This window comes from Diabrotica virgifera, chromosome 6 (genome assembly GCF_917563875.1).
Source record: "Diabrotica virgifera virgifera chromosome 6, PGI_DIABVI_V3a".
Lineage (NCBI taxonomy): Eukaryota > Metazoa > Arthropoda > Insecta > Coleoptera > Chrysomelidae > Diabrotica > Diabrotica virgifera.
Genome location: NC_065448.1, coordinates 232,469,993 through 232,494,306, shown reverse-complemented (window position 1 = coordinate 232,494,306; position 24,314 = coordinate 232,469,993). Strand labels below are relative to the sequence as shown.

The 24,314-nt window shown below is 35.3% G+C and overlaps 1 protein-coding gene across 7 annotated transcripts in view; it reads right to left on the bottom strand.

Annotated features, from left to right (window-relative positions):
• Window positions 1-24,314, bottom strand: part of LOC114336678 (neprilysin-2-like) — a 132,638-nt gene that overhangs the window by 35,540 nt on the left and 72,784 nt on the right. For all 7 annotated transcript variants that reach the window (XM_050653829.1, XM_050653830.1, XM_050653832.1 and 4 more), the window contains 2 exons: window positions 18,565-18,723; window positions 1,366-1,583 (listed from right to left, as the gene is read on the bottom strand). In XM_050653829.1, coding sequence (XP_050509786.1) covers window positions 1,366-1,583; window positions 18,565-18,723 — 377 coding nt within the window. The remainder of the gene's footprint in view (window positions 1-1,365; window positions 1,584-18,564; window positions 18,724-24,314) is intronic.

Sequence of the window (24,314 nt, the reverse complement as noted above, 5' to 3'; positions counted from 1 at the left end):
ATTTTTCTCTAAAATTGCGAAAATGGCTATTTTCAAGGCTTAATAACTCGATTAAAAATTATTATTATGAATTTAAATAAGTGACCAAATCAAGTTTCAAACAACTTCTTCAAGGTCCTGAGGAGATTTTTGTCATTATTTTATTACAAAGCTGTTATTTTTAACTATTAACAATTACCGCTATAGTCCAACTGTATCGTCACCCTCGTTAGCGAAATTAGATTTTTTTGCACAAACTTACTCAAAAAGAGGTCCTTATAACACATCAACAGGTTTCCGGGCGGTGCCGTGGTCTAAAAATTGTTTAAACAATTTTTGTTAAACAAATTCACAAAAATAATTTTTTATTAATAATTTAATTAAACCCAAATTAATAATAATTTGAGTTATTCTGGGCAAAAAAGGTCTCTTGTGATTTTTCTCTAAAATTGATTGTTGTCGAGTTATATGGCCATTTCCGCATTTTTGCAAGATACGTTTTTGCTAAGAATAACCCAAATTATCTAAAAAAAAATCGTTCGTAATGAAAAAATTATTTTTGTAAATTTGTTTACTAAGAATTGTTAAAACAATTTTTTGAAGGGCACCGCCCGGCACCGTGTGGATGTGTTTGTTATAAGGACTCTTTTTGAGTAAGTTTGTGCAAAAAAATCTAATCGAAATCGCTAACGGGGGCGACGATACAGTTGGACTATAGCGCTAATTGTTAATAACTAAAAATAACAGCTTTATAGTAAAATAATGACAAAAATCTCTTTGGGACCTTGAAGAAGGGGTTTGAAACTTGATTTGGTCACTTATTGAAATTCATAATAATACTTTTAATCGAGTTATTAAGCCTTGAAAATGGCCTTTTCGCATTTTTCAAATTTTTAATCGCATGTAACTCGACAACAATCAATTTTAGAGAAAAATGACAAGAGACCTTTTTTGCCCAGAATGACCCAGTTTATCTAAAAAAATATTGCTCGAAATGAGAAAAATATTTTTGTGAATTTGTTTAAAAAAATGTTTAAACAATTTTTCGACCACGGTACCGCCCGGCACCCTGTGGATATGTTATAAGGACTTCTTTTTGAATAAGTTTGTTTAAAAATATCGAATCGGAATAATTTCGCTAGCCGGGGCGACGATACTGCCCGGTCTAATTTAAAAAGTAGTTTTCGAGGCAATTTGTCATGTAAACATGTGTTGTGACAATAAACACATCTGCACCGCACCAAACTGAAACCAACGTAAACGTTCTATGTATGATAATGTGAATGGGCAGTCCGATTGCCGGTCTGCAAACGCTACGTGCCGAAAACGCGACGTGCATTATAATATGACGCGACCTTAAAAACACTCACAACATACATGACTCACCTTCTCGAAGTAACAGCTAAAAAGGTTTCCATTAGTTCTACATATCGAATTCTCCAAATGATTACCTCGTCGTCATAATTAACATTGGTAGCTGGTGTGAGTAGTCCACTAAGATAGTGATGCCACTGGATATCCCTGTACTTATACTGGAGTTCTGATAATGCCCTTCTCTCAATTTGAGGTTTAGTTTTGTTTACTAAATAAGAATCTTTCTCAATCTGTAAAGAAAATATTTTTGTAACTTTTGTGTAAAACGTCATTTAATGTCATTTACACGTCATTTATACATAGAACTAAATAAATGATAAAAGAATTAAAATGTGATATGAAAAAATGGAACTTAAACTTAATAGAAAACAACAGAGCCTTAAAATGTATACGACCTACACTGCATATTCAGAAAACTATTAGCCCAGTCGGGATAGCATTTGACCTTGCATTACGAGCTGCCCCAAATTTTATTTTTCTAATCTTTAGGGGGGGGGGGGGGGTCAATAGTAGTATAAATTTAAAATCTCGACTGAATTTGACCTTTGCGTTAGCCGCCATCTTGATTTTAAACGAAAACCGTCTTTACTCAATATCTCCGCCATTTTCAACTTTTCGACAAAAAGTGTGGAAACTGAAATTGTTGAAAATGCGATTTTCTATAATTTCATTTATTATTGTGACAGTTAGAGCATAATTATTGATTTATTGACTTATCTCGTTTATTATTAGTTTTACGACAAATCTGAACCTATACAAAAATGGAGAGAATTAAATTTTGTACACTTTCGATTTTTTTAATTTTTTTGTTAAAATTAATATTTAAGGTAGTACGTATGCGGTAAAAGTGCGAGCGTAAGACATGATTGCTTTTATAGCAATAGTTTTTGTTTAATATCTCCGTCATTTTTAACTTTTCGACAAAAAGTGTAAGGACTTAAATTGTTGCAATTACGATTTACTACATTTTTTTCGAGAGAACCAGTGGCGGGTCTACGAGGGGGGATATTCCTCCCAACAGGGTCCAAAATAAAAAAAAATTGTTGACATTAAAATATGTTAGCTGACACGAAACTTAATTATCAGTCAAATTCAACCAATAAAATCCGCTAGTTAATAAAATTAAGTGAACTTAATGCATATAAGTTATCATTTATGTCTTTTATGTACTTAGTTTGGTTGGTGTTTCATTGGAAGTTTCAAAAATTATATAAAATATAATTTTCTTTATTTTTGTTTATGTACAATTATGTCGTAAAGTTAATAATAAATGAGACAATTCAATAACTATGCTTCCCCTCCCCTTCCACTATTTTCCCCCTTAACTCAGAGAATGTTGATCGCATAAAAAAATTGTGGAAAAAAAATTGTAGGAAATGGCGTTTCCAACAATTTTAGTTTCTACCATTGTTGTCGTAAAGTTGAAAATGGCGGAGATATTAAGCAACAACGGTTCTCCTTTAAAATCAATATAGCGGCTAATGCAACTGCGGAATTCAGTCGAGATTTTAAATTTACACAACTATTGATCTCCCCTAAAGGATACAATTATAAAATTTGGGACAGCTCGGAAACAAGATTCAATTCAGTAATTATGTTCCCCCCACCACAAAAAATTGTTAAAAAGAAATTATAGGAAATCATATTTGGAACAATTTTAGTTAAAAATGGCGTAGATATGGAACAAAAACAATTGCTACAAAATCAATCAGGTCTTACGCTCGCGCTATTTCCGCATACGTACTACCTGAAATATTAACTTTAGCAAAAAAATGAAAAAAATTAAAATTATGTAAAATTTAATTCTATTTATTTTTGTATAGAAACATTTTTGTCGTAAAACGAATAATAAACGAGATAATTCAATAATTATGCTCTAAATGTCACTATTTTCCGCCATAGCTCGGAAGATATCGAGGCACGAAAAATTTGTAAAAATAGAAATGATAGAAAATCATATTTTCAATAATTTTGTTTGTTATACTTTTTGTGGAAAAGTTGAAAATGCCGGAGCTATTGAGCAAAAACGGTTTTCATTTAAAATCAAGATGGGGGCTAACGCAATGGCGGAATTCAGTCGAGATTTTAAATTTACACTACTATTGACCCCATCTAAAAATTAGAAAATAAAATTTGTGGCAGCTCCTAATGAAAGGTTAGGCCTGTTATTCGTCACCAAGACGTTCAAATTCGCCTGTTATTCGTTATTAAAAGACACCAAATAATAACGAAGGGAAGGACAAATTAATACAGAATAACAAAGATCGTTAAAGACTTCTATAAAACCTTGTAGAGCTCGCAAAACCAGCCTAAAGAATCTTCTTCAGGTATATATAACAGCGCTAACAGGCCTTATAGGCCTACGGCTTCTAAATTCTGGATAATATTTCTCCATTCTTTTCGGTCCTCTGCACTCTTTCTCCAGTCCTTCACCCCGATTTCTTCCAAATCCCTCTCTGCAGCCTCTAACCATCTCTTCCTTGGGCGACCTCGTCTCCTTTTTCCCAATGCTCTGTCATTCAATATTCGTTTGACGTTTCTAGTTTCTGGCATTCGAGTAATATGTCCCAGCCATCTAACTCTTTGGGCTCGTATTTTTGTCGTTATTTTTGGTCTCCCATACATCCTCATTACTTCTTCATTTGTCCGTCTCCTCCAGGTTTTCTCCGCTATCTGTATACCTCCAAAAATTTTTCTCAGGTCCTTCCTTTCCTATATCTGTATCTTCCTCTCCTCTTGTTGATTCATTACCCACGTTTCGCTCGCATACAACACTGTGGGCCGTATTATCATTTCATACATTCTGATTTTCGCGTTTATTGATACATTTTTTTTCTTTTAATATCGTGTTTAAGGCACCCACAACTCGACTTCCCTTCAATAATCTTTTATCTATTTCTTTTTCTTCCCTTCCAGTACTGGTTACAGTCACTCCCAGGTATTCGAATTCTGCTACTTCCTTAAATTTATATTCATCTCCTTCTCCTTTCATTTTTATATAGTTATCCTCTTTATTTATATCTCCTTTCATTACCATGTATTGTGTTTTTCCTTGGTTGATTCTTAATCCATACCTTTTTGCTTCCGCTTCGAACTTTTGGAATATTTTTTGGAGATGTTCCTTTGTTCTTGTTAGGATGACTAGATCATCAGCGTAAGCTATAAACTGCTGTCTGTTGTTAAATATGGTACCGCTTGTACTAGTTTTTATCCTTCTTACTATGTGCTCTAATACCAAGTTAAATAAGTCTGTAGATAGAGGGTCACCCTGTTTCAGTCCTTTATTCACTGTGAATTGTTTTGAAAAATTTCCTTCCAGTATTATCCTGTTTTTTGTATTGTTGAGCGTCATTCTCACTAATTTAACCAGCTTTCCTGAAATACCCAAGGATCTCATTGCTTCATATAGCCTATCTCGGTCTACTGAGTCGTAAGCCTGTTTAAAGTCAATGAACAACATGTGTAGTCCCAAATTTTGTTCGTAGCTGTTGTTCGGTATTAGTTTTAATAAACATATTTGATCTGTTGTTGATCTTCCTGGTCTAAAACCTCCTTGGTATTCTCCAATGATCTTATTTACCTCCTTTTGCAATCTATTTCGGATGATTTTTGAAGTATTTTATAGGCCACTTCTAATAGCGATATTCCTCTATAATTTTCGCAACTTGTTTCATCACCTTTTTTGTAGATTGGACAGATGAGTGCATTGTTCCATTGTTGCGGCATTTCCTCTTTTTGCCAGACTGTTAATATTAGTCGGAAAAGTTTTTCCTGGAACTTTTATCCTCCTGCTTTAAAAATCTCTGCCGGAATTCCGCTTTCTCCTGCGCTTTTGTTATTTTTTTGCTTCAATATTGCTTCTTTTACTTCTTGTAGTGTAGATTCTTCTTCACGTTGTTGTTCTGTGTTATCCTGTTCATGTTGTTTTATTTCCTGGGGTTCTGCTTGTTTATTTGCATTTAATAGTTCTTCAAAATACTCCGCCCATCTGTTCAATTTTTCTGTTGTTTCTCGTAAAAGCACACCGTCTTTACCTCTACAATAACTTGTTTTACTCTTTGCAGTTCCTCGGGATTTTTTTACTTCTTGGTAGAAATTTCTTATTTCCTTGTTTATGTATGATCCTTCTATTGTTTTCAACTGTTTGTCAAGATGTTCTCTTTTCTTTTTTCTGCAGATTTATCTTCTTCAGGTGCCGTGTCCATATTCAGACGTTGGCTGTCATCATGTTTACAAGTTCCTCAAACCTCTCTCTATCGGCTGCTGCGCGAAATAATTCTACTACTGTGGAACCACACCATTGTCTAAGATTACGTAACCATCAAAATTTCTTTCGACCAATCCATCTCTTTCCCTCCACTTTTCCTTGTATTATAAGGCGAAGTAGATGGTATTTAGGGCCTCTAATTATATAGGTGAAGTATTCTGTTTTTTCCTCTTTATGATGTTTATGAACAGACGTTCTGAATTCATCATTTGGAGAACATTTTCATTGGAAGTGTACGAAACCCACGATATCTTTAGGATTCGTCGATAACACCACAATTCAAATGCTTCTAATTTATTAAGAATTGTGGTTTTTAACGTCCATGTCTCACAACCATACAATAATCTAGACAACACGTAACATTTTAGGACCTTCTTGCGAATCTTCATCGACAGGCTTCGGTTACATAAAACGGTTTCCAAGTTATAAAAGCCTTACTTGGTATTTCAATTCTGGTTATTATCTCTTCACCACAATCGCAATTTACATTTAACCAACTGTCAAGGTATTTAAAATGGTTTACTCGTTCTATCTCCTCTCCATCAAGTGAAAGCACGCCTTGATCTACATTTATCTTTCCAACTGGCATCCAGTTTGTCTTTGAAATATTGATTTTTAGGCCTCTCCGATAACTTGCTTCACTGACTAGATTTACTACTGTCTGGAGATCTTCTAAATTTTCTGCAAGAATGGTTGTGTCGTCAGCATATCTGATATTGTTGATTACTTCTCCGCCCAGTCTTACTCCCTCTTGTCTGTCGTCCAAAGCCTCGTTCAAGACTTCTTCAGAGTACAGATTAAAGAGACTGGGTGACAAAACACAACCCTGTCGCACACCATGTTTGATAGGTAGTTTTTCAGTACGACTATCTCCAACTTGGATAGATTCTACTTGCTTGTAATATAAGTATTTTAGCAGTCTTATATCGTAGGGGTCAAGTCCTGCTGCCTGTAGACAATTGAAAAGTATATCGTGTTGTACTCGGTCGAATGCCTTCTCGAAGTCGATGAAACAAACATAAACGTTCTTTTGGAATTCACAGCTTTTTTTGTAAAAGAACGCGCATACAAAATATTGCTTCTCTAGTTCCTAGACCATCCTAGACCATCCAAATTGCTTATTACTCACACTACTTTAACACAGAAGGAATACTCGGTTTTGTATAATTCGTAAAAATATCTTAAGTGCGTGACTTATCATACTGATTAGTCTAAAATCCCTATATCTGGTGGGCCTGCTTTTCTTTGGTAATGTTATAAACAGGGCCGGACTGGCTCATAAAAAAGGCGCCAAACCAAATTATAAAAAAGGCGCCAGCCCAAATTCTAAAAAAGGCGCCAACCTAATATCTAAACTATGGCGCCAGACCTTCCTCTTAAGCTTTGACATCAAACTTTTTTGAAATCCTAATGCGTGTAAAGTAAATCAATATTACTAATTTTAATTTCAATCCATAAAATAATTTACTATTTTTATTGGGAATAGTAAATTAGATTAAGATTCCACAAAAATATAGCTTCAGTTTCCAAGTATCAGTTTTACTCTGCTACACTCTTTGATACTCTCTGAAGACTCTAAACAATTTTCGAAAAGTGTGAGTAATTTTCACTTGCTACTACAAAAGAATCTATGGGTTCAAAAACATTTAACAAAAATCATGATGATTTGTGTGTAATAGAAGTCACCTTTTGAATTTTTTCAAATTCAAAAGGTGACTGACTGATTCAAATGAAATCACGGTGTCAGGCGATCCGTGCCTAACTGGTGAAACTCCTTTGTAATTCAAGCCTTAGCGTTGGTAAGGGCGCACTGCCTCGCCAGCCAGTATAATTCGCCCCTACTCGTGGGAACTATATGGATAAGTATTTAATCATGCAGGAAAAAGGGAAACAACAAAACGAAGGGACAATGGAGCGAGTCACCAGTGATGGTGCAGCTGGAACAAGCTATGAATGAGATGATAAGGTGTTCATTGTAGTAAAAGGAACAAAGGGAAAGTACTCAGCGAAGAGGAAAAGAGGAAGGAGGAGACTATGATCTTCGGAAGAAAATCTGTTAGAAGATCTCCAGTCATGGGTAGCGACCTGATCAAGATGGATCTTCCAGAGGAGACAACCTTGCAAAAGAGCTACTCACTTGGTGAGAAAACACCTAGAGACTTAGAGAGAAGGAGGAGAGCTCGGACATAACGGCCAAGGTAAGAGCAATGGAGAAACTTACCAGCGTTACAAATAATTTAGTGAAACTAATGCCGACCATGCAAACGAGATCAAGAATGAGATACAAAACCTTTAAAAGAGTCACCGAAGACATAAAGGTTATTTTCAGACAAGTCGCCCTCGGCAGCATTAAGAAACGAAACAAAATAGTGTAGAAAACCGGTGAGGAAAAAACGACTAGTGTCGAATGTACGAGTGTCCGAGTGTCCACACAGATGGATTTCGACGAGTTCTTCCCCGAAACTTAATGAAGGAGAGATAAAATTGATCGCAACGGTCCTGAACTCAGGGAAAGGGGATTTGAAAAAATAAAGGACATTATAAAGTCGAATTGGAAGAGGATCACTATACGGTCACTAAACCGGGAAGAGGGCATAAACTTGCAGGCGACTTAGTAGTGGTCATGGAACATGGACTTTTCGGTGAGGAAGAAAGGTTCCACGAACTGATAAGGGAAAACATGAACTGGGAATATGTGCAGGAGGTGCAAACAAACCAGGAGAGGTGGAGTACCATGAACTTAATACTATGACTACAATTACAAGAAAGAGCCAGAAGAAAGAGAACCGAGCAAACCGTCAGACTATTTTCATGTTCCCCCTAGAGACAAGGGTGACGGAAATGGACGGGGACGAGGCTACTGGCAATTATTTCTAAATTGAGGAAAGACATGGAGACACTGGAGACCAGAGAGGCATACCTAAGAGTAGTGGGGCTACAGAGGTAGCAACCTCAGGAAGCTCCTGGAGCTCACCTTTATGAACGGGATTAGCGTTAAAAGCACTAAAGAAGGCATAAGAGGGGACCTCATCCTCGAAGTGACAGAGAAAAAACAGACCGAGCGCCTGAAGAAGACTATCGTGGCATGCACGGAGGGAAACGCAGTAGAGGTTGTCCAGGGCTATCAGGTCCAGGTGTACCTATTTGATATAGACGGAGGAGTCCCAAGGTAGAAATCCTGAGACAAGTTCGGAGGTATACCGGCGGCAGGGAGCCTAACGACGTCAAACTCGTCTGTATAAGAGAAAATAGACAACACAAACGTCAAGGTTTGGACTGACACGTATCGCAGCCAAGAAGGCACTGGAAAGAGAACATATCGCCGCCGCCTACGAAAAGTATAACTCCGAAAAATGCCGTTAAGAGTAGAAATTTTAATAAACGCCGCGCCGCGAAAAATATTATTTTCGATTATATGATTGTGAAAATTATAATCCCTAATAAAGTGTTAGCGAAAAATTTCTTTTTTGAGGAGTATCGGCAAAAAACATCATTTCTGTTTATGGGTCCACGAAAATTATAATTAGTAAACAATTCTCAAAAATAATTGTTTTCGTCGGCAGAAACAGAAACAGAAAGGGAAATAATTGTTTTCGTCGGCATCTATTATGAACAAAATCTTTTCATTATAAATATTTTGGGAGTTATAATCTTCGCGAACACGCATATAAAAAAATTGTAATCGCCAATACTTATCAAAGAGTTATTATTTTCACTGGAAATGTATTAGGAATCACATTAATCATAGGTACCATCGATATACCTATTGGCTGGAACTCATGCAAGATACAAGAGAGACTGCGTGTCCAGGGGTGCTTTAGATGCCTGCAGTTCAGAGAGAAAACAGGGAGGACTCCTACTACAGATGTGGTAAGGAAGGGGCACCAGTCACGAGAGTGCAGTAGTGAGACGACTTTTTACTTCACTTTTAAAGAATCTGGATACAGTGCCGACAGCTTATAGTGTCCGGAGTGTAAAAAACTTATCCTGGAAAAGCGGGGCCTCAAAAGACACCCTGCCACAAGCGATGAGAAAAGGGTGGGTGAAAACACCTAGAACCAGGAATCAGAGATCGTATGGGTAAGTAAGTTAGAAAGATAAGAACCATCTAGAACGCAGTTCCTTTAAATAAATGTGGGAAGGGCGAGGGCCGCTCACGACGTTGCAGAGGCACTCGCACGAAGGGAAGGTATGACATTTGGTCTCTCAACAGAGAATCGTTAAAGATAGGAGATCTGACGTGACCGTATACGTGGTGAACCGAGGTATTGAAATCACCAGACACTCTGTTAAGAATGTTAATAGATATGTTAAGGCATAAGTTGTAGACCGGCTGGCGTACAATTGTTATGTTTTACCAAACGTCCCGCTTCGAGAGAGGAATACCTATCAGGATGGATCCACGCAATGGGGCTTACCGTACTAAATGACGGTAAGCCACCTACGTTCGTAAGAAGTAACAGTGAATCCTTTCTGGACCTCTCGCTGGTTTCAACATCACTTCTAAACAGTGTCATAAGCTGGACTGGTTTGGAAGAACAATAGCTCAGCTTACATAAGTATGTGAGTTTTGAACTAACGAATAAAAGTAAGAAACGGAAAGATGAAGATAGCGATCTAAAAAGATTTTCAAATCAGGAAGCTTTTGTGGATGCTCTTGGATTGATTGGTCCGATATACGAGGATGTGCAGGAGTTGATCGAGAGATCAGGTATTATATAACCAAATAGCTTAGATGCGACGCGTAGTGCCTTCGCGTATAAATATTCGTTATTTGATATATATATTATCGGTTTACAACGTTCTCCGTCTTCCGATACCCGTTCGTCATTCCTCTCTGTCCGCACATTGATCTACTTGCAGACCTCTTTCATCCATGGCTTTGTTTATTCCTGCCTGCCAACTTTTCCTCGGTCTACCTCTTCTTCTTCTACCTTGCGGTTTCCAGTTTTGTATTTGTTTTGGAATTCTGTCTTCGTGCATTCTTTGTACGTGACCAAACCATCGCAGTTGTATTTCATTGATTTCGTCATTTATTGTATGTGTGACCTTCATTATTTCTCGTATTCGTTCGTTGGTGACATGTTCTCTTCTTGATCTTCCTGCAGCTCTTCTCCAGAAATCCATTTCGGTGACCTCTAACATTCGTTTTGCTTTTTCCTTCATAGGCCATACTTCGCAGCTGTATGTTATGATGCTTTTCACTACGGCGTTATAGATCTTTTTCTTGTTTTGGTTTTTTACCTGCTTGTCCCAGAGTACGGAGTTTAGGAGCGTAATTGCTTTCCTGCCCTGAGTATTTCGTTCTTTAATGACTCCGTCCAGTGTTCCATCATTCGTGATTTTCATACCCAGGTATTTTTATTCGTTACATTTACTGATTGTTTCTCCTCCTTCTAGTATCAAGTCCTGCTGCGTTCCACCGATATTCATATATTTGGTTTTTCTTATGTTGATCTCTAGTCTCCACTTCCTGTATTCCTCTATTAGCTTTCTTGTCATGTAACATATATCATCGTAGTATTGTGCTATTAGTATTTGGTCGTCTGCGAAACAAAGAGTATATAGTATATGGTCATTTAGTGGGAGTCACATGTTCTTGCATTTCCGTTTCCAATTTTTAAGAGCTTGTTCTAAATATATTTTAAAAAGTGTTGGAGAGAGGCAGCATCCTTGTTTGAGCCCTTTATTTGTCAGAAATCCGTCGGTGAGTTTGTTTCCTTGTTTAATTCTCGTGGTCGTGTTGTTATAAAAATTTTTAATTATATTTATGATTTCTATGTTTATATTTGTATTCTTCATTGCCTCCCATAACTTTACCAAAGGTACGCTGTCGTATGCTTTTTTCAGATCAATATATACGAAATGAATCTCTTGGTTAACCGCTGTTTTCTTTTCCATGACTTGTGTGATTGCAAAAAGGTGGTCCCCACTGGATTCGTTATTTGATAAACAGCGGAAATTGATACCCACGAGAGGTGCCCCAATCGTAAAAATGGTCTTCGAGGGCGCCGCTCGTTGCATCGAAGCTATTTTTTATAATATAAACAGCGGAAATTGATACCCACGAAAGGAGCCCGAATCATAAAAATAGTCTTCGAGGGCGTCGCATCTAAGCTACTTATTATAATAGAAACAGCGAATATTGACCCTACGAAAGACGCCTGAATCGTAAAATGGTCTTTGAGGGCGCTGCACGTCGCATCTAAGCTATTTGATTATCTGATACCTGATACAAGTTGTATTTTATTGTACCCACTGGCTTCATTATTTAAGAGTTTTCGACACAACAATCCTGCATGTATAATGTAGTTTTGGAGCACTGAAAACCACACCTGTATATTTTAGTCCAATTGTGGGATGTAACACTCTTTGTATCAGGTATCAGATAATCAAATAGTTTAGATGCGACGCGCAGCGCCCTCGAAGATCATTTTTCGATTTGGGAGCGTTCCATAGGAATAAATATCCGTTATTTGATAAACAGTGAAAATTGATACCCACGAAAGGTGCACCAATCGTAAAAATGCTCTTCGAGGACACCGCTAGTTGCATCTAAGCTATTTTTATAATAGAAACAGCGGAAATTGATACCCACGAAAGGCGCCCGAATCACAAACATAGTCTTCGATGGCGCCGCGCGTCGCATCTAAGCAATTTATTACAATAGAAACAGCGGATATTGAACCCACGAACGGCGCGCCGCGGCGCCCGAATAGTAAAAATGGTCTTCGAGGGTGCCGCGTATCGTATCTAAGCTATTTGATTATCTGATATCTGCTATTTTGTTGTACCCACTGGCTTTATTATGTAGGTTTCTGGTGCGCCTTCGGTGCCAAACGGCGAAATCAGAAGCAAGTAAAAACATGTTTTAGGGGTATGATAGCTGCATCATTTTTGTGTAAAGGTTAAAAAAATTTCAGCGTTTAATTTTTTTTATGTCTAGATACTAACCAAGGCAAAAGGCGCACCGGCGGCCCAGTCCGGGCCTGGTTATAAACAATGACTCCAACCAATCATCTGGTATTTTTCCTTCGTTGTAAATTTTGTTAAAGAAAGTGGTTAAGTAGGTAATGTTTTCCTCATCCAAAAGTTTAAGTAGTTCAGCAGGGATTTGATCTGGTCCGGGTGCTTTATTATTTTTGGCTTGCTGTATTGCTTTTCTGACTTCAGATTTCAGTATATTGGGACCTCTGTCTAACTGGTTGCCACAGGTACTATGTGGAGCATTTTCTCGAGAAACATCGTCAAAAAGGTCAGTGATGTATGTTTCTCATTATTTGCACTGTTGTTCGTCATCACAAATTTTTCCGTCTGCGTTTTTAAATACGTTAGCATCCTTTTGTTTTCTATATCCGGAGGTGTATATAAGTTTCTTGTGGAGGTTGAAACTGTCACGTTTTTTTTTGGAGGTCTTCTATTTCTTTAAAGGAATTCTCGAGAGGATTCTTTGGCTTGTTAAATTTTTCTTTTTATGAGTTTGTTGATTTCACGGTATTTGATATTATTTCTATATTGTATTTCCGTCGAACTTCCATCATTTCTAAAAATCAACAAAAGAGGATTATAAAACGTGGTATCAGACGACACGACGATATAATTGCACAGCTTTTGAAAACAAGCAAGACAGTAGAAATTTCAATATTAACACAGCTATTTAATATGTCTCCATAACGATTAGGAAAAATTCCTAAAGGCTTAAAACCTAGGCTTAAAATCAAAAATGGTTTCACCAGGACGGGGCAACCTGTCACACCACCAGGAATATCATTTTGGGAGATCGCTACTCACCAGATCTAACGCCACCTGGTGCGTACATATATGAGGAATGCTGAAGGGGGCAGACGGATTCACCGCCCGACATTCCGAAATTGCGGATTAGAATTATAGGTTTTTTCATGCCAGAGGGCACCTTTAAAATTTGTTTTATCCGGAATGTCGCAATATTCGCAAAGCTATATCATCTATAGATATAAATAATTATAAACATTTCAATATTCATTTCAGTTCTGTTTACTTTGCAGCATACTGTATTTAGTCTAGGCGCCAAATAGAGGTCACCGTGTCATTTTCAATTCTGATAGACAAACTCAACGGTTTCTTATGGATTTTTGGCTGCTGATTACGAATTTCGAGGGGGGATTTCGATCCGAGTGGTCAAAAAATTGTTATAAACAATTTAATTGTCTATAAATTGTTTATAATGCTCTGGCTCATAAACTAAAAGAAACAGAAAAAAATGTTTCAAATAAAATTTGTTCCATAATAAAAAACGAAGAAAGAACCGTTTACTAAACTTAAATCCGACAATCAGAACTCAAGATATTGTAAAGTTAGTGCACAATGCAAATTTCAAATTGCAAAATAAGTATTTTTCGAAGCTTTATCGATCGTAACTCGGCTTCTGCGCATGCAAATGAGCCCTGTAAGGTGTCATTTTAAAGCTTAATTAAGAATCTTCGAAGCAAAGTTTGTTAAATTATCTGATCTTCATTTGTTTTAAAGTTATACCCGTTTGAAGTTATAATTTTCTAAAAAAAAATGTATATTAATTTGTTTATAAATGTTTCAAGCAAACTTGAGCTATAAACATTTATACTTTAATTTTCCAATGAACTTTAATTTTCCATTTTACAATGTTTCCAGGAACATCATCTAAGAGCGAACGTCGCCTTTTGCTTTATTATAATTATTACTGTTTGTCTAGTTTGTATTTTTTTTGAAAAAAAGCAATAAAGTCATTATTATTATTATTATTATTATTAATTAACAATAATGATAAAACAACTCAAATGTAACAATTTGAGCTTACGAAAATGTTCGTAAGTTTATTTTTGGCTAAGATGTCGATAATTTAATGGCGCGCTATGAGGCGTAAGATTGGCTCACAGTCAAGTATGTATTCTTCGACGCTTTATCGATTGTAAGTCGGCTACTACGCAAGCAAATGAGCCAATATGTGATATCCATATAAAAATGGATCGAGTTCTTTTGCAGCATCATCATTGCATATAAAACGATAATTTATGATGTGGCGGCATACACACAATTGACGGGCCTTGATGATGCTGCAAAAGAACTAGATCCACTTTATATGGATATCGTATAGATAATTAGACTCTGAAGCCTCAAAAAGTTTTAGTTTCACTGCCTACAAGAACAGACTTGTACCACCATGTAACTGTTAAAATTTGGCTAAGAACTTATGCAGATGTAAAAAAGCTGATATTCCCTGTATATCTCTATGCAGATTTGCAGATGCATGAAAAACATGTTTGTAAAAATAGTACTAATAAATAATATCAACTTACTTTTTAGTTATACTTCTGAAATATTAGTTTTTAATGTTTTTTCTCATTTAGTGCAAAAAATAGAAGACAAAGTAAATAGAATGAAAGGTGTTACAAGGTACAGTATGATGATTTAATTATAAGAATTATATGATAAAATTTTATTAGAATCTTCAAAAATGAAAAATGAAGATAACGTAGTATACATAGAAATTATAATTTGCATCGAGAAGTTAGCGCGTGAACCTTTACGCGGTGAGCCGATCTTGCGCCTCATAGCGCGCGTCATTAAAATATCGACATCTTGGCCAAAAATAAACTTATGAACATTTTCATAACCTCAAATTGTTCCTTTTGAGTTTTTCTATCATTACTGTTCATTAAAGTATAAATGTTTATAGCTCAAATTTGCTTGAAACCCTTATAAACAAATGAATGTACAATTTTTTTAAGAAAATTGTAATTTCAACGGGTATAACTTTAAAACAAATGAAGATCAAGTAATTTAACAAACTTTGTTTGGAAGCCTGTTAATTAAGCTTTAAAGCGACACCTTCTAAAACTCATTTGCATGCGCAGAAGCCGAGTTACGATCGATAAAGCTTCGAAAAATACTTATTTTGCAATTTGCAATTTGCATTGTGCACTAATTTTACAATATCTTGAGTTATAATTGTTAGATTTAAGTTTAGTAAACGGTTTTTTCTTGGTTTTTTTATTATGGAACAAATTTTATTTGAAACATTTTTTTTCATCTCTTTTAGTTTATGAGCCAGAGCCTTATAAACAATTTATAAACAATTAAATTGTTTATAACAATTTTTTCACCACTCGGATCGAAATCCCCCTCGAAATTCGTAATCAGCAGCCAAAAATCCATAAGAAACCGTTGAGTTTGTCCATCAGAATTAAATATGACACGGTGACCCCTCTGGGGCCTAGACTAATTATCCTTAGTAGATTTACTTAAGTAACGACTATTATGACATTTTGATACGACATATTTGGCAATTAATAAAAAAAAGAATGTGTGTGTACTTTGTACGCACGTAAGAAGTTATACTTCTATTATAGATTCCAACGAAATTAATATGTACTTTAAACAGTTTATTTATGTTTTATTTAAATATTAAACTAATTTTAATACTTACTACCTTTCAAAAATTTTTATTAAAACAATACCAAAAATTAAAAAAATAAAAGAATAAAACACACACAAAAACATTGAAAAATTCCACAAAGAAATGATTTCTGAGCAATAATTGTTGGCAAAAATTTTAACTAAATACGCATTTTCTGAAAAAAAAATTATATAACAACTATATGCTTACAATCATAAAATGCACAAAAAAAAATAAAAAAATAAAAACTTACATTGGGATTCGAAACCGCGTTTATTCAGGTGGTTAGGATTTGAAGTCGAAGCCTCTACTCATTCTGCCACCGACACGTACCTGTCATGTGCGAAGATAGGCCAACTGAACGTTTTACTGTTTGACATTTCTGAATTTAATCAAATTAAAAAGACTAAGTTTTCAGACGAAGTAGTTTTCAATCCTAATAGTAAATTATTAATATTGAAAATATTAAAAATATTACTAAAAGATTTTTAAATTGAAAACTTATTGGTACACTTTCCTGGTGACACCTCGAAGACTTCTACAATTTACAAGTCAAATGGATGCTGCAGTGAAGACGAGAGGGAAGGAATTCTACACTATGCAATTCACATCCCCCGTCTGCAGCTGGTAAACAGGCATGGAGAACAGTGCCTACGTTCTTTCCGATGAGGCTCCAATAAGAGCCGAAAATCGCGATTTAAGGGACTGGACTGCACTCCGTATTCTAATTGAAAAGTAAGATTGTTTTGCCTTCGCATTGCAACTGAATAAAAATGGTATACATTTTTATTTTACTAAGTTTTCACTCTAATGGCATATAAAACAACATAATGCTATTCTACATCCCACCAGAATGAAAACAATGGGAACCTTCTCTGGTTACACCTCCGAGGCTTCTACAATTTGTAAGTCATACGGATGCTGAGACTAAGGAAGATGAGGGAATTCTACAATTTACAATTCACGCCCCATCTGCTCACCCCGGTAAAGTTCCAACGAGAATGTATCCCTTCGTACTCCAATCAGAGTAAATGTAAATCAAAAATAAATAACCATTTTTAATTTCGTTGCAAAACGAAAAAACAGCCGAACCATATTCTAGTCCAATCAGAGAGTACAGAAAGCAACTCTATCGGTTTCGGAACTTATTAGTCTCTCATCAGGAGGCACATATGCTGCTCTCTGATCCAACCAAAACAAACCCCAGTGTGCAGTCCCGGATTGCAAAGAAACAAAATGGCATAGATGCCCTAGCGGCAACTGCTAGCAAAAAGACTAAGTTTTCACTCTAATGGCATATAAAACAACATAATGCTATTCTACATCCCACCAGAATGAAAACAATGGGAACCTTCTCTGGTTACACCTCCGAAGGTTCTACAATTTGCAAGCCATACGGATGCTGAGACTAAGGAAGATGAGGGAATTCTACAATTTACAATTCACGTCCCATCTGCTCAGCGCGGTAAAGTTCCAACGAGAATGGTTCCCTTCGTACTCCAATCAGAGTAAATGTAAATCAAAAATGAATAACCATTTTCAATTTCGTTGGAAAACGAAAAACAGCCGAACCATATTCTAGTCCAATCAGAGAGTACAGCAAGCACCTCTACCGGTTTCGGAACTTATTAGCCTCTTATCTAGTATCTTAGTCTCAGCATCCGTATGGCTTGCAAATTGTAGAAGCCTCGGAGGTGGAACCAGAGAAGGTTCCCATTGTTTTCATTCTGGTGGGATGTATAATAGCATTAATGTTGTTTTATATGACATTAGAGTGAAAACTTATTATTTTTGCTAGCAGTTACCGCTAGGGCATCTATGCCATTTCGTTCGTTGCAATCCGGGACTGCACGCTGGGGTTTGTTTTGGTGGGATCAGAGAGCAGCATATGTGCCACCTGATGAGAGGCTAATAAGTTCCGAAACCGGTAGAGGTGCTTGCTGTACTCTCTGATTGGACTAGAATATGGTTCGGCTGCTTTTTCGTTTTGCAACGAAATGGAAAATGGTTATTCATTTTTAATCAAATTAGTTTGATTTTTGTGGAATTAAAATATTAATTAAAATGCAACAAAACATAGAATAAGAAAACAATATGTTAGATGAAGATTGGTAGAAATTATGTTGGTAATCAATTTATGTAAATCAGAGCATTACTTACTAGATAGGTACATACATTTTCCAAATAGATAAGTATACCTATGTAATTTTTTATTACAATACTGAAACATTTACAATTAGGTACGTACATGTTGTTTTTAAAAATTATTTAAAAAGTCACTACAATTATAAACTTGCTTTTTTCTCTGACCTCACAACAATAAAAACTAATATACACAACATTTGTTTACCCATAACCGACATATTGAACAATTGTTGACAGGTCATTGTAATTACCCAATCAGAGCCCGTATAACGTTTGAACTGCGCTCAGCACCAAGACTTTTGATGAATTCGCGCACATATACATTTACTCCCAACGCGCCTAAAGAAGTATAACTTCAAAAAAATATTTAAAGCATTTCAAGATTTACCTGTCCAAGTTTATCAAGACTTTCCAGGGTGTCATTAGCATCCTTAATTGCAACTTCTCTGTCGGCCCCAAACATAACGGCTATCTCCCGCATATATTCGAGTAAGAGATCTCTGGACTCATGGTTTGGTTTTAGTTCGGCGTATGGTATGTCGTGTATCTAAAAATAGAAAAAACATTTCTAAAAATCGAAAAAAGTGTTCATAATTGATTTGATTAACTCTGATTCAAGTTTTTTAAACTACTTTTATATATTACGAACTGTTATAAGTATAGTGCTAGCTGAAAGTGCCCTCTCCTCCTCAGATGTTTTAAACGGTTATACTTATAATAGTGAAATTTGGAGGGAGGAAATAAACGGACGTAGAATTCTCAACTAGTCATAACGTGCGATGTAATAGCCATAGATGAGGTTATAAGGCCACTGTGAACCATAATGCTAAATGGGACCTCATCGCAAAGGATATTCACAAAGGTCTTCTAATCACCTTTAAAACGATGTATTATTCGAATATTTATTTCTACATTAGAATGAAAATATTAAAAATCAAAATTTTCAGCTTAAGGTGGAACAGTAGCGATCAACAAGTTGCGAAAACGCGTTCCAAGATTGCGGCTGTAGTTTTGAATATATTTTCGAGATATTTGGCACACGTATTCGTAATATAATAAAGAATGGCGGTACAGAGCCTAATTTGAAAAATATATTAATATGTGGAAATTACTCTGTAATTAAATACAGTATTAAAAAAATGAGCCTGTAACGCCATTAAGAAGAACAAAAAAATACACTTTCTTCAAATAAACTTTTTTGTCCGATGCCTAGATTTTGTGACATTGTGGAACTACTAAAATTTTTTATTTCATTAGTAGTTCAATAGTAGTAGTCACAAGGCAGCAATATACAGAACAACTGGAACAGAAACTGGGCAGGTACAAGAACATAGAAATAGAAGAGGAATGGAAAAACATTAAGAACAGCATAATAGAGACAGCAGAACAACTAATAGGATTCCAAAAAAACAAAGAATCGAAAGAATGGTTTGATGACGAATGTCACCAAAAAAGTCAATTGAAGCACCTCGCAAGAAACAAATGGCCACAGAGTGCCGAACAGGAACTATTGGACCAATATAGAAAAGAAAAACAAGAAGCATTGAAACTCTACAGAAGAAAGAAGAACACATGGATCATTGAACAAATGCACGAATTAGAATCGAATAATAAAGACAACAAGAAATTGTTCGAATATATAAAACAACAATACAACACCAAAAAAACTGTCACAAAAATAAGCAAAAAAGATTGGGAAAAACATTTCACGAACCTATACAAAAACAACAACAAGGCAGATTCAGAGGATGAGGATATAAGAGATAACAGAGATGAAAAGGAAGGTGCACCTACTTATCAGGAATTCATGGAGGTACTAAAACAACTAAAAGTAAACAAAACGCCAGGGCCAGATGAAATCAACAACGAACTGATCATCAACGGAGGAGAGGAGCTTACGAAGCGAATGCACAAGTTAATGGTTACAATTTGGAAGGACGAAAGCATGCCCATAGAATGGAAAAATGGGCATATCACACCAATCTTTAAGAAAGGAGATCCAACTAATTGCTGCAACTACAGAGCAATTATGCTACTAAATACAACGTATAAGATATTGACCACAATTATAAGAAACCGACTAAATCAATACACAGAAAAAATTATAGGACCATACCAACAGGGCTTTAGAAAAGGAAGATCAACAATAGATGCAATACACGTCCTAACACAAACAATTGAAAAAAGCTATGAACATGACGTAGAATTACACATACTATTCATCGATTTCCAACAGGCCTTCGACAGCATATACAGACAACAATTACTAAAAGAAATGAAAAAAATGGAGATACCGGCAAAATTAATAAGACTAACTAGAATGACAATGAAAGACTCAACAGCAAAAGTTAAAACAAATGAGGGAGATACAAACGACATCAAAATAGAACTTGGGGTAAGACAAGGAGACAGTCTGTCAACGACACTATTCAATATCGCTCTAGAAGGAGTAATTAGGGACACAGGCCTGAAAAAGACAATTATTCAAAACTCAACACAGATCATAGGATATGCGGATGACCTAGGACTGATAGCATGAGATAAAAAAAGACTAGAAGAGGCACTTTTAACCCTTGTAAGAGAAGCAAAGACGAGAGGATTAATAATCAATCAGAATAAAACAAAATACCTTATAAGCACAAGAGACAATGTAAACAGAATAACAGAAATAAAGATAGGTGAAAATACATTCCAGAGAGTAGATTGCTTCAAATACCTGGGGGTGATGGTGGACGGAAAAACGGAAGGAGTATAGAGATCAACGAAAGAATTAAAGCAGGTAATAGAGTATATTGGAAATACCACCGACTACTCAAGGACAAAAACCTGAGCAAAAAACAAAATCAAAAATATATACAGCAGTAATTAGACCAGTGATAGCCTATGGAGCAGAAGTAATGTGCCTTACGAAAAAAGACGAAGAAAAGTTAAGAATAATTGAGAGAAAAATTTTGAGAATACATGACCCAGTGATGACAGAAACAGGGGAATATAGAAGGCTCATGAACCATGAAATAATAAATATAACCGAAGGAGAAGATATAGTAAAATTCATTAAAGCACAAAGACTCAGATGGTTTGGACACACACAAAGAAGAGAGGTAGAAGAACTGATCAGGAAGATAGTGAACTGGAGACCAGTATCAAATAGACCAAGAGGAAGACCAAAAATAAGATGGGAAGATCAACTGCTAGACGATATAACAAAGATGGAAATTGCAAACTGGAGAGAAAAGATTCAGGACCGGAGTAAGTGGAAGAAGATAGTAAAGAAGGCAAAAAAAACATCACAACCTATGAACGATGACCTAAAGGACACTGCGGACCAATCCACCGCGTGAAATGGATTAAAAGAGCTCATAGTATTTGAGCGACCTATACTCTAACAAGAGTGAACGGTCCATATATATATTTAATTACAGAGTAATTTCCACATATTAATATATTTTTCAAATTGGGCTCTGTACCGCCATTCTTTATTATATTACGAATACGTGTGCCAAATATCTCGAATAATTATTCAAAATTACAGCCGCAATCTTGGAACGCCTTTTTGCTACCTGTTGATCGCTACTGTTTCACCTTAAGCTGAAAATTTTGATTTTTAATATTTTCATTCTAATGTAGAAATAAATATTCGAATAATATCGTTTTAAAGGTGATTAGAAGACCTTTGTGAATATCCTTTGCGATGAGGTCCCATTTAGCATTATGGTTCACAGTGGCCCTATAACCTCATCTATGGCTATTACATCGCATGTTGCAATGCGAAGGCAAAACTGTTAGTCCAGGGTAATAAGGTTTTTTCCATGACACTCGAGCAGCCAGGGTACTGAAGCGTTTTTTCGACAGGATCTGGCGGCCATTTTTATTTATAAACAATTAAGTGTCAAAAAATGGCATTTTTCTCTTTTTTTTCAAATCAATGGAAAACAGTGAAACTTATGGTTTTTTTAGTACAAATATCTTCGAGATTATAGAAAAACTTTAAAATGACGTATTATAAAGTTTAATATACTCATTTATTGTTAATATAATTGAGAAAGAAGGCCGAAATTGCAAAAAAATTAATTTCGCAATATCTGTTATAAAAATTAGTGTACAGCTTTGAAATTTTTGTCATATAAGGGTTCTTTGTTGCTTAATATGTGATAAAAATTTCAAAGCGATTCATTCAATTGTTTAAATTTTATTCAAATTGTTTTTCCCAGAGAGCATTTTTTTTACAATAACGTAAGTCAGAAAAAAATGACGTTAGAACCATTCCACAGGTGTCAAATGAAAGAGAATGAGCTATATTTTTAACTTGGTTTAAAAAAGCGAATAAAAAATGCATTTATTAGTAATAAATAATTATGCAAAAGTATCGTAAATCTTTCCTTATAAACTTTTTATTTTGTTATATAAGAAATTATATATATTTATTATAATTTTTAATCAATTATGATATAAATAACATTACTTGGTAGTTGTGCACTTAAAACAGGGTAAAAAAAGTTAATTTTTTTGGAAAAAGTTATTCAAAAAGTTTATACGGGAAGATTTATATACTTTTGCATAATTATTTATTACTAATAAATGCATTTTTTATTCGCTTTCTCTAAACCAAGTTGAAAATATAGCTCATGCTCTTCCATTTGACACCTGTGGAATGGATCTAATATCATTTTTTTCTGACATTTTATTGCAAAAAAATGCTCTCTGAGATAAACAATTCGAATAAAATTTAAACAATTGAATGAATCGCTTTGAAATTTTTATCACATATTAAGCACCAAAGAACCCTCATTTGACAAAAATTTCAAACCTGTACACTAATTTTTACAGCAGTTATTGCAAAAATAAATTTTTTTGCAATTCCGACCTTTTTTCTCAATTATATTAACAATAAATGAGTATATCAAACTTTGTAATATGTCATTTTAAAGCTTTTTCCATAATCTCAAAGATATTTGTACTAAAGAAATCATGTTTCATTGTTTTCCATTGATTTAAAAAAAAGGGAAAAATGCCATTTTTTGACAGTTAATGGTTTATAAATAAAAATGGCCGCCAGATCCTACGCAGGAAATATTTACAATTTGTTTCTATAGTTACCTGTCGAAAAAACGCTTCAGTACCCTGGCTGCTGAAGTGTCACGAACAGGTTATATTTTTGTCTTATTACCCTGGCCTATGTCTTATTTTTCACTTTCGCATTGCAACTGAATAAACATGGTATACATTTTTATTTTATTTTATATTAGTTTTACTCCTTTGAGTAACTAGGTTTATTTTCCGTTGGAATTTACCAGCTGAATACACGGGGTCGCGAATTGTAAGTTTTTGAATTCCCTCTTTTCTTCTTCGCTTCAGCATCCATCTGGCTTGAAATTTTTAGAAGCCATGGAGGTGTTACCAGGAAAATGGTCCACTAAGTTTTCAATTAAATATCTTTTAGGAGTATTTTTAATATTTTTCTCTATTTTTAATATTTCTATTAGGTTGAAAACTTTTACTTTCAGTTGCCAGATGTCGCTAGACACCTACTCCGTAAACGTCAGTTGCAATGCGGGGATAAGCTCTCGGGGTTTCGTCACTTGGGGCAGAGAGCAGCAAACTTACGCCTCTCTGATGATGACTCCAATTAGAGTCGAAAATCGTCGATTTAGAGTGCTGGTTTGCGCTCTCTGTACTAAGTGAAAAATAAGACAGTTTTGCCTTCGCATTGCAACTGAATAAAAATGGTAGGTATACATTTTTATTTTATTTTATATTAATAAAAATATTGTTTGTTAAATGTCACACTCGGGGTGCAGATTTACTTTGACTTTGTTTTCTATTTACATTTGAGCAAAATAATACTAACACTTTTGCTCGAAATGCTCGAATGGTATTATTAGTATTTGAACACAATTGCACAATATTATCAATACCTGTTCATATACAGTGAGGACGTTTGAGTTGAAATCAATTCATTTTCTCGAGACTGGACGATTTTGGAGATAAATCCCGAAACGGGACGATTTTTTCTTTTTAAATTACGATTATTTGACATATGTATCATACTAGTGACGTCAACCTTCTGAAATTATGTCAAAGTGTCACGAGGGCAAAAATTCGATAATAATTTTAGAGATCAAGTGCAATTTGTTGCGA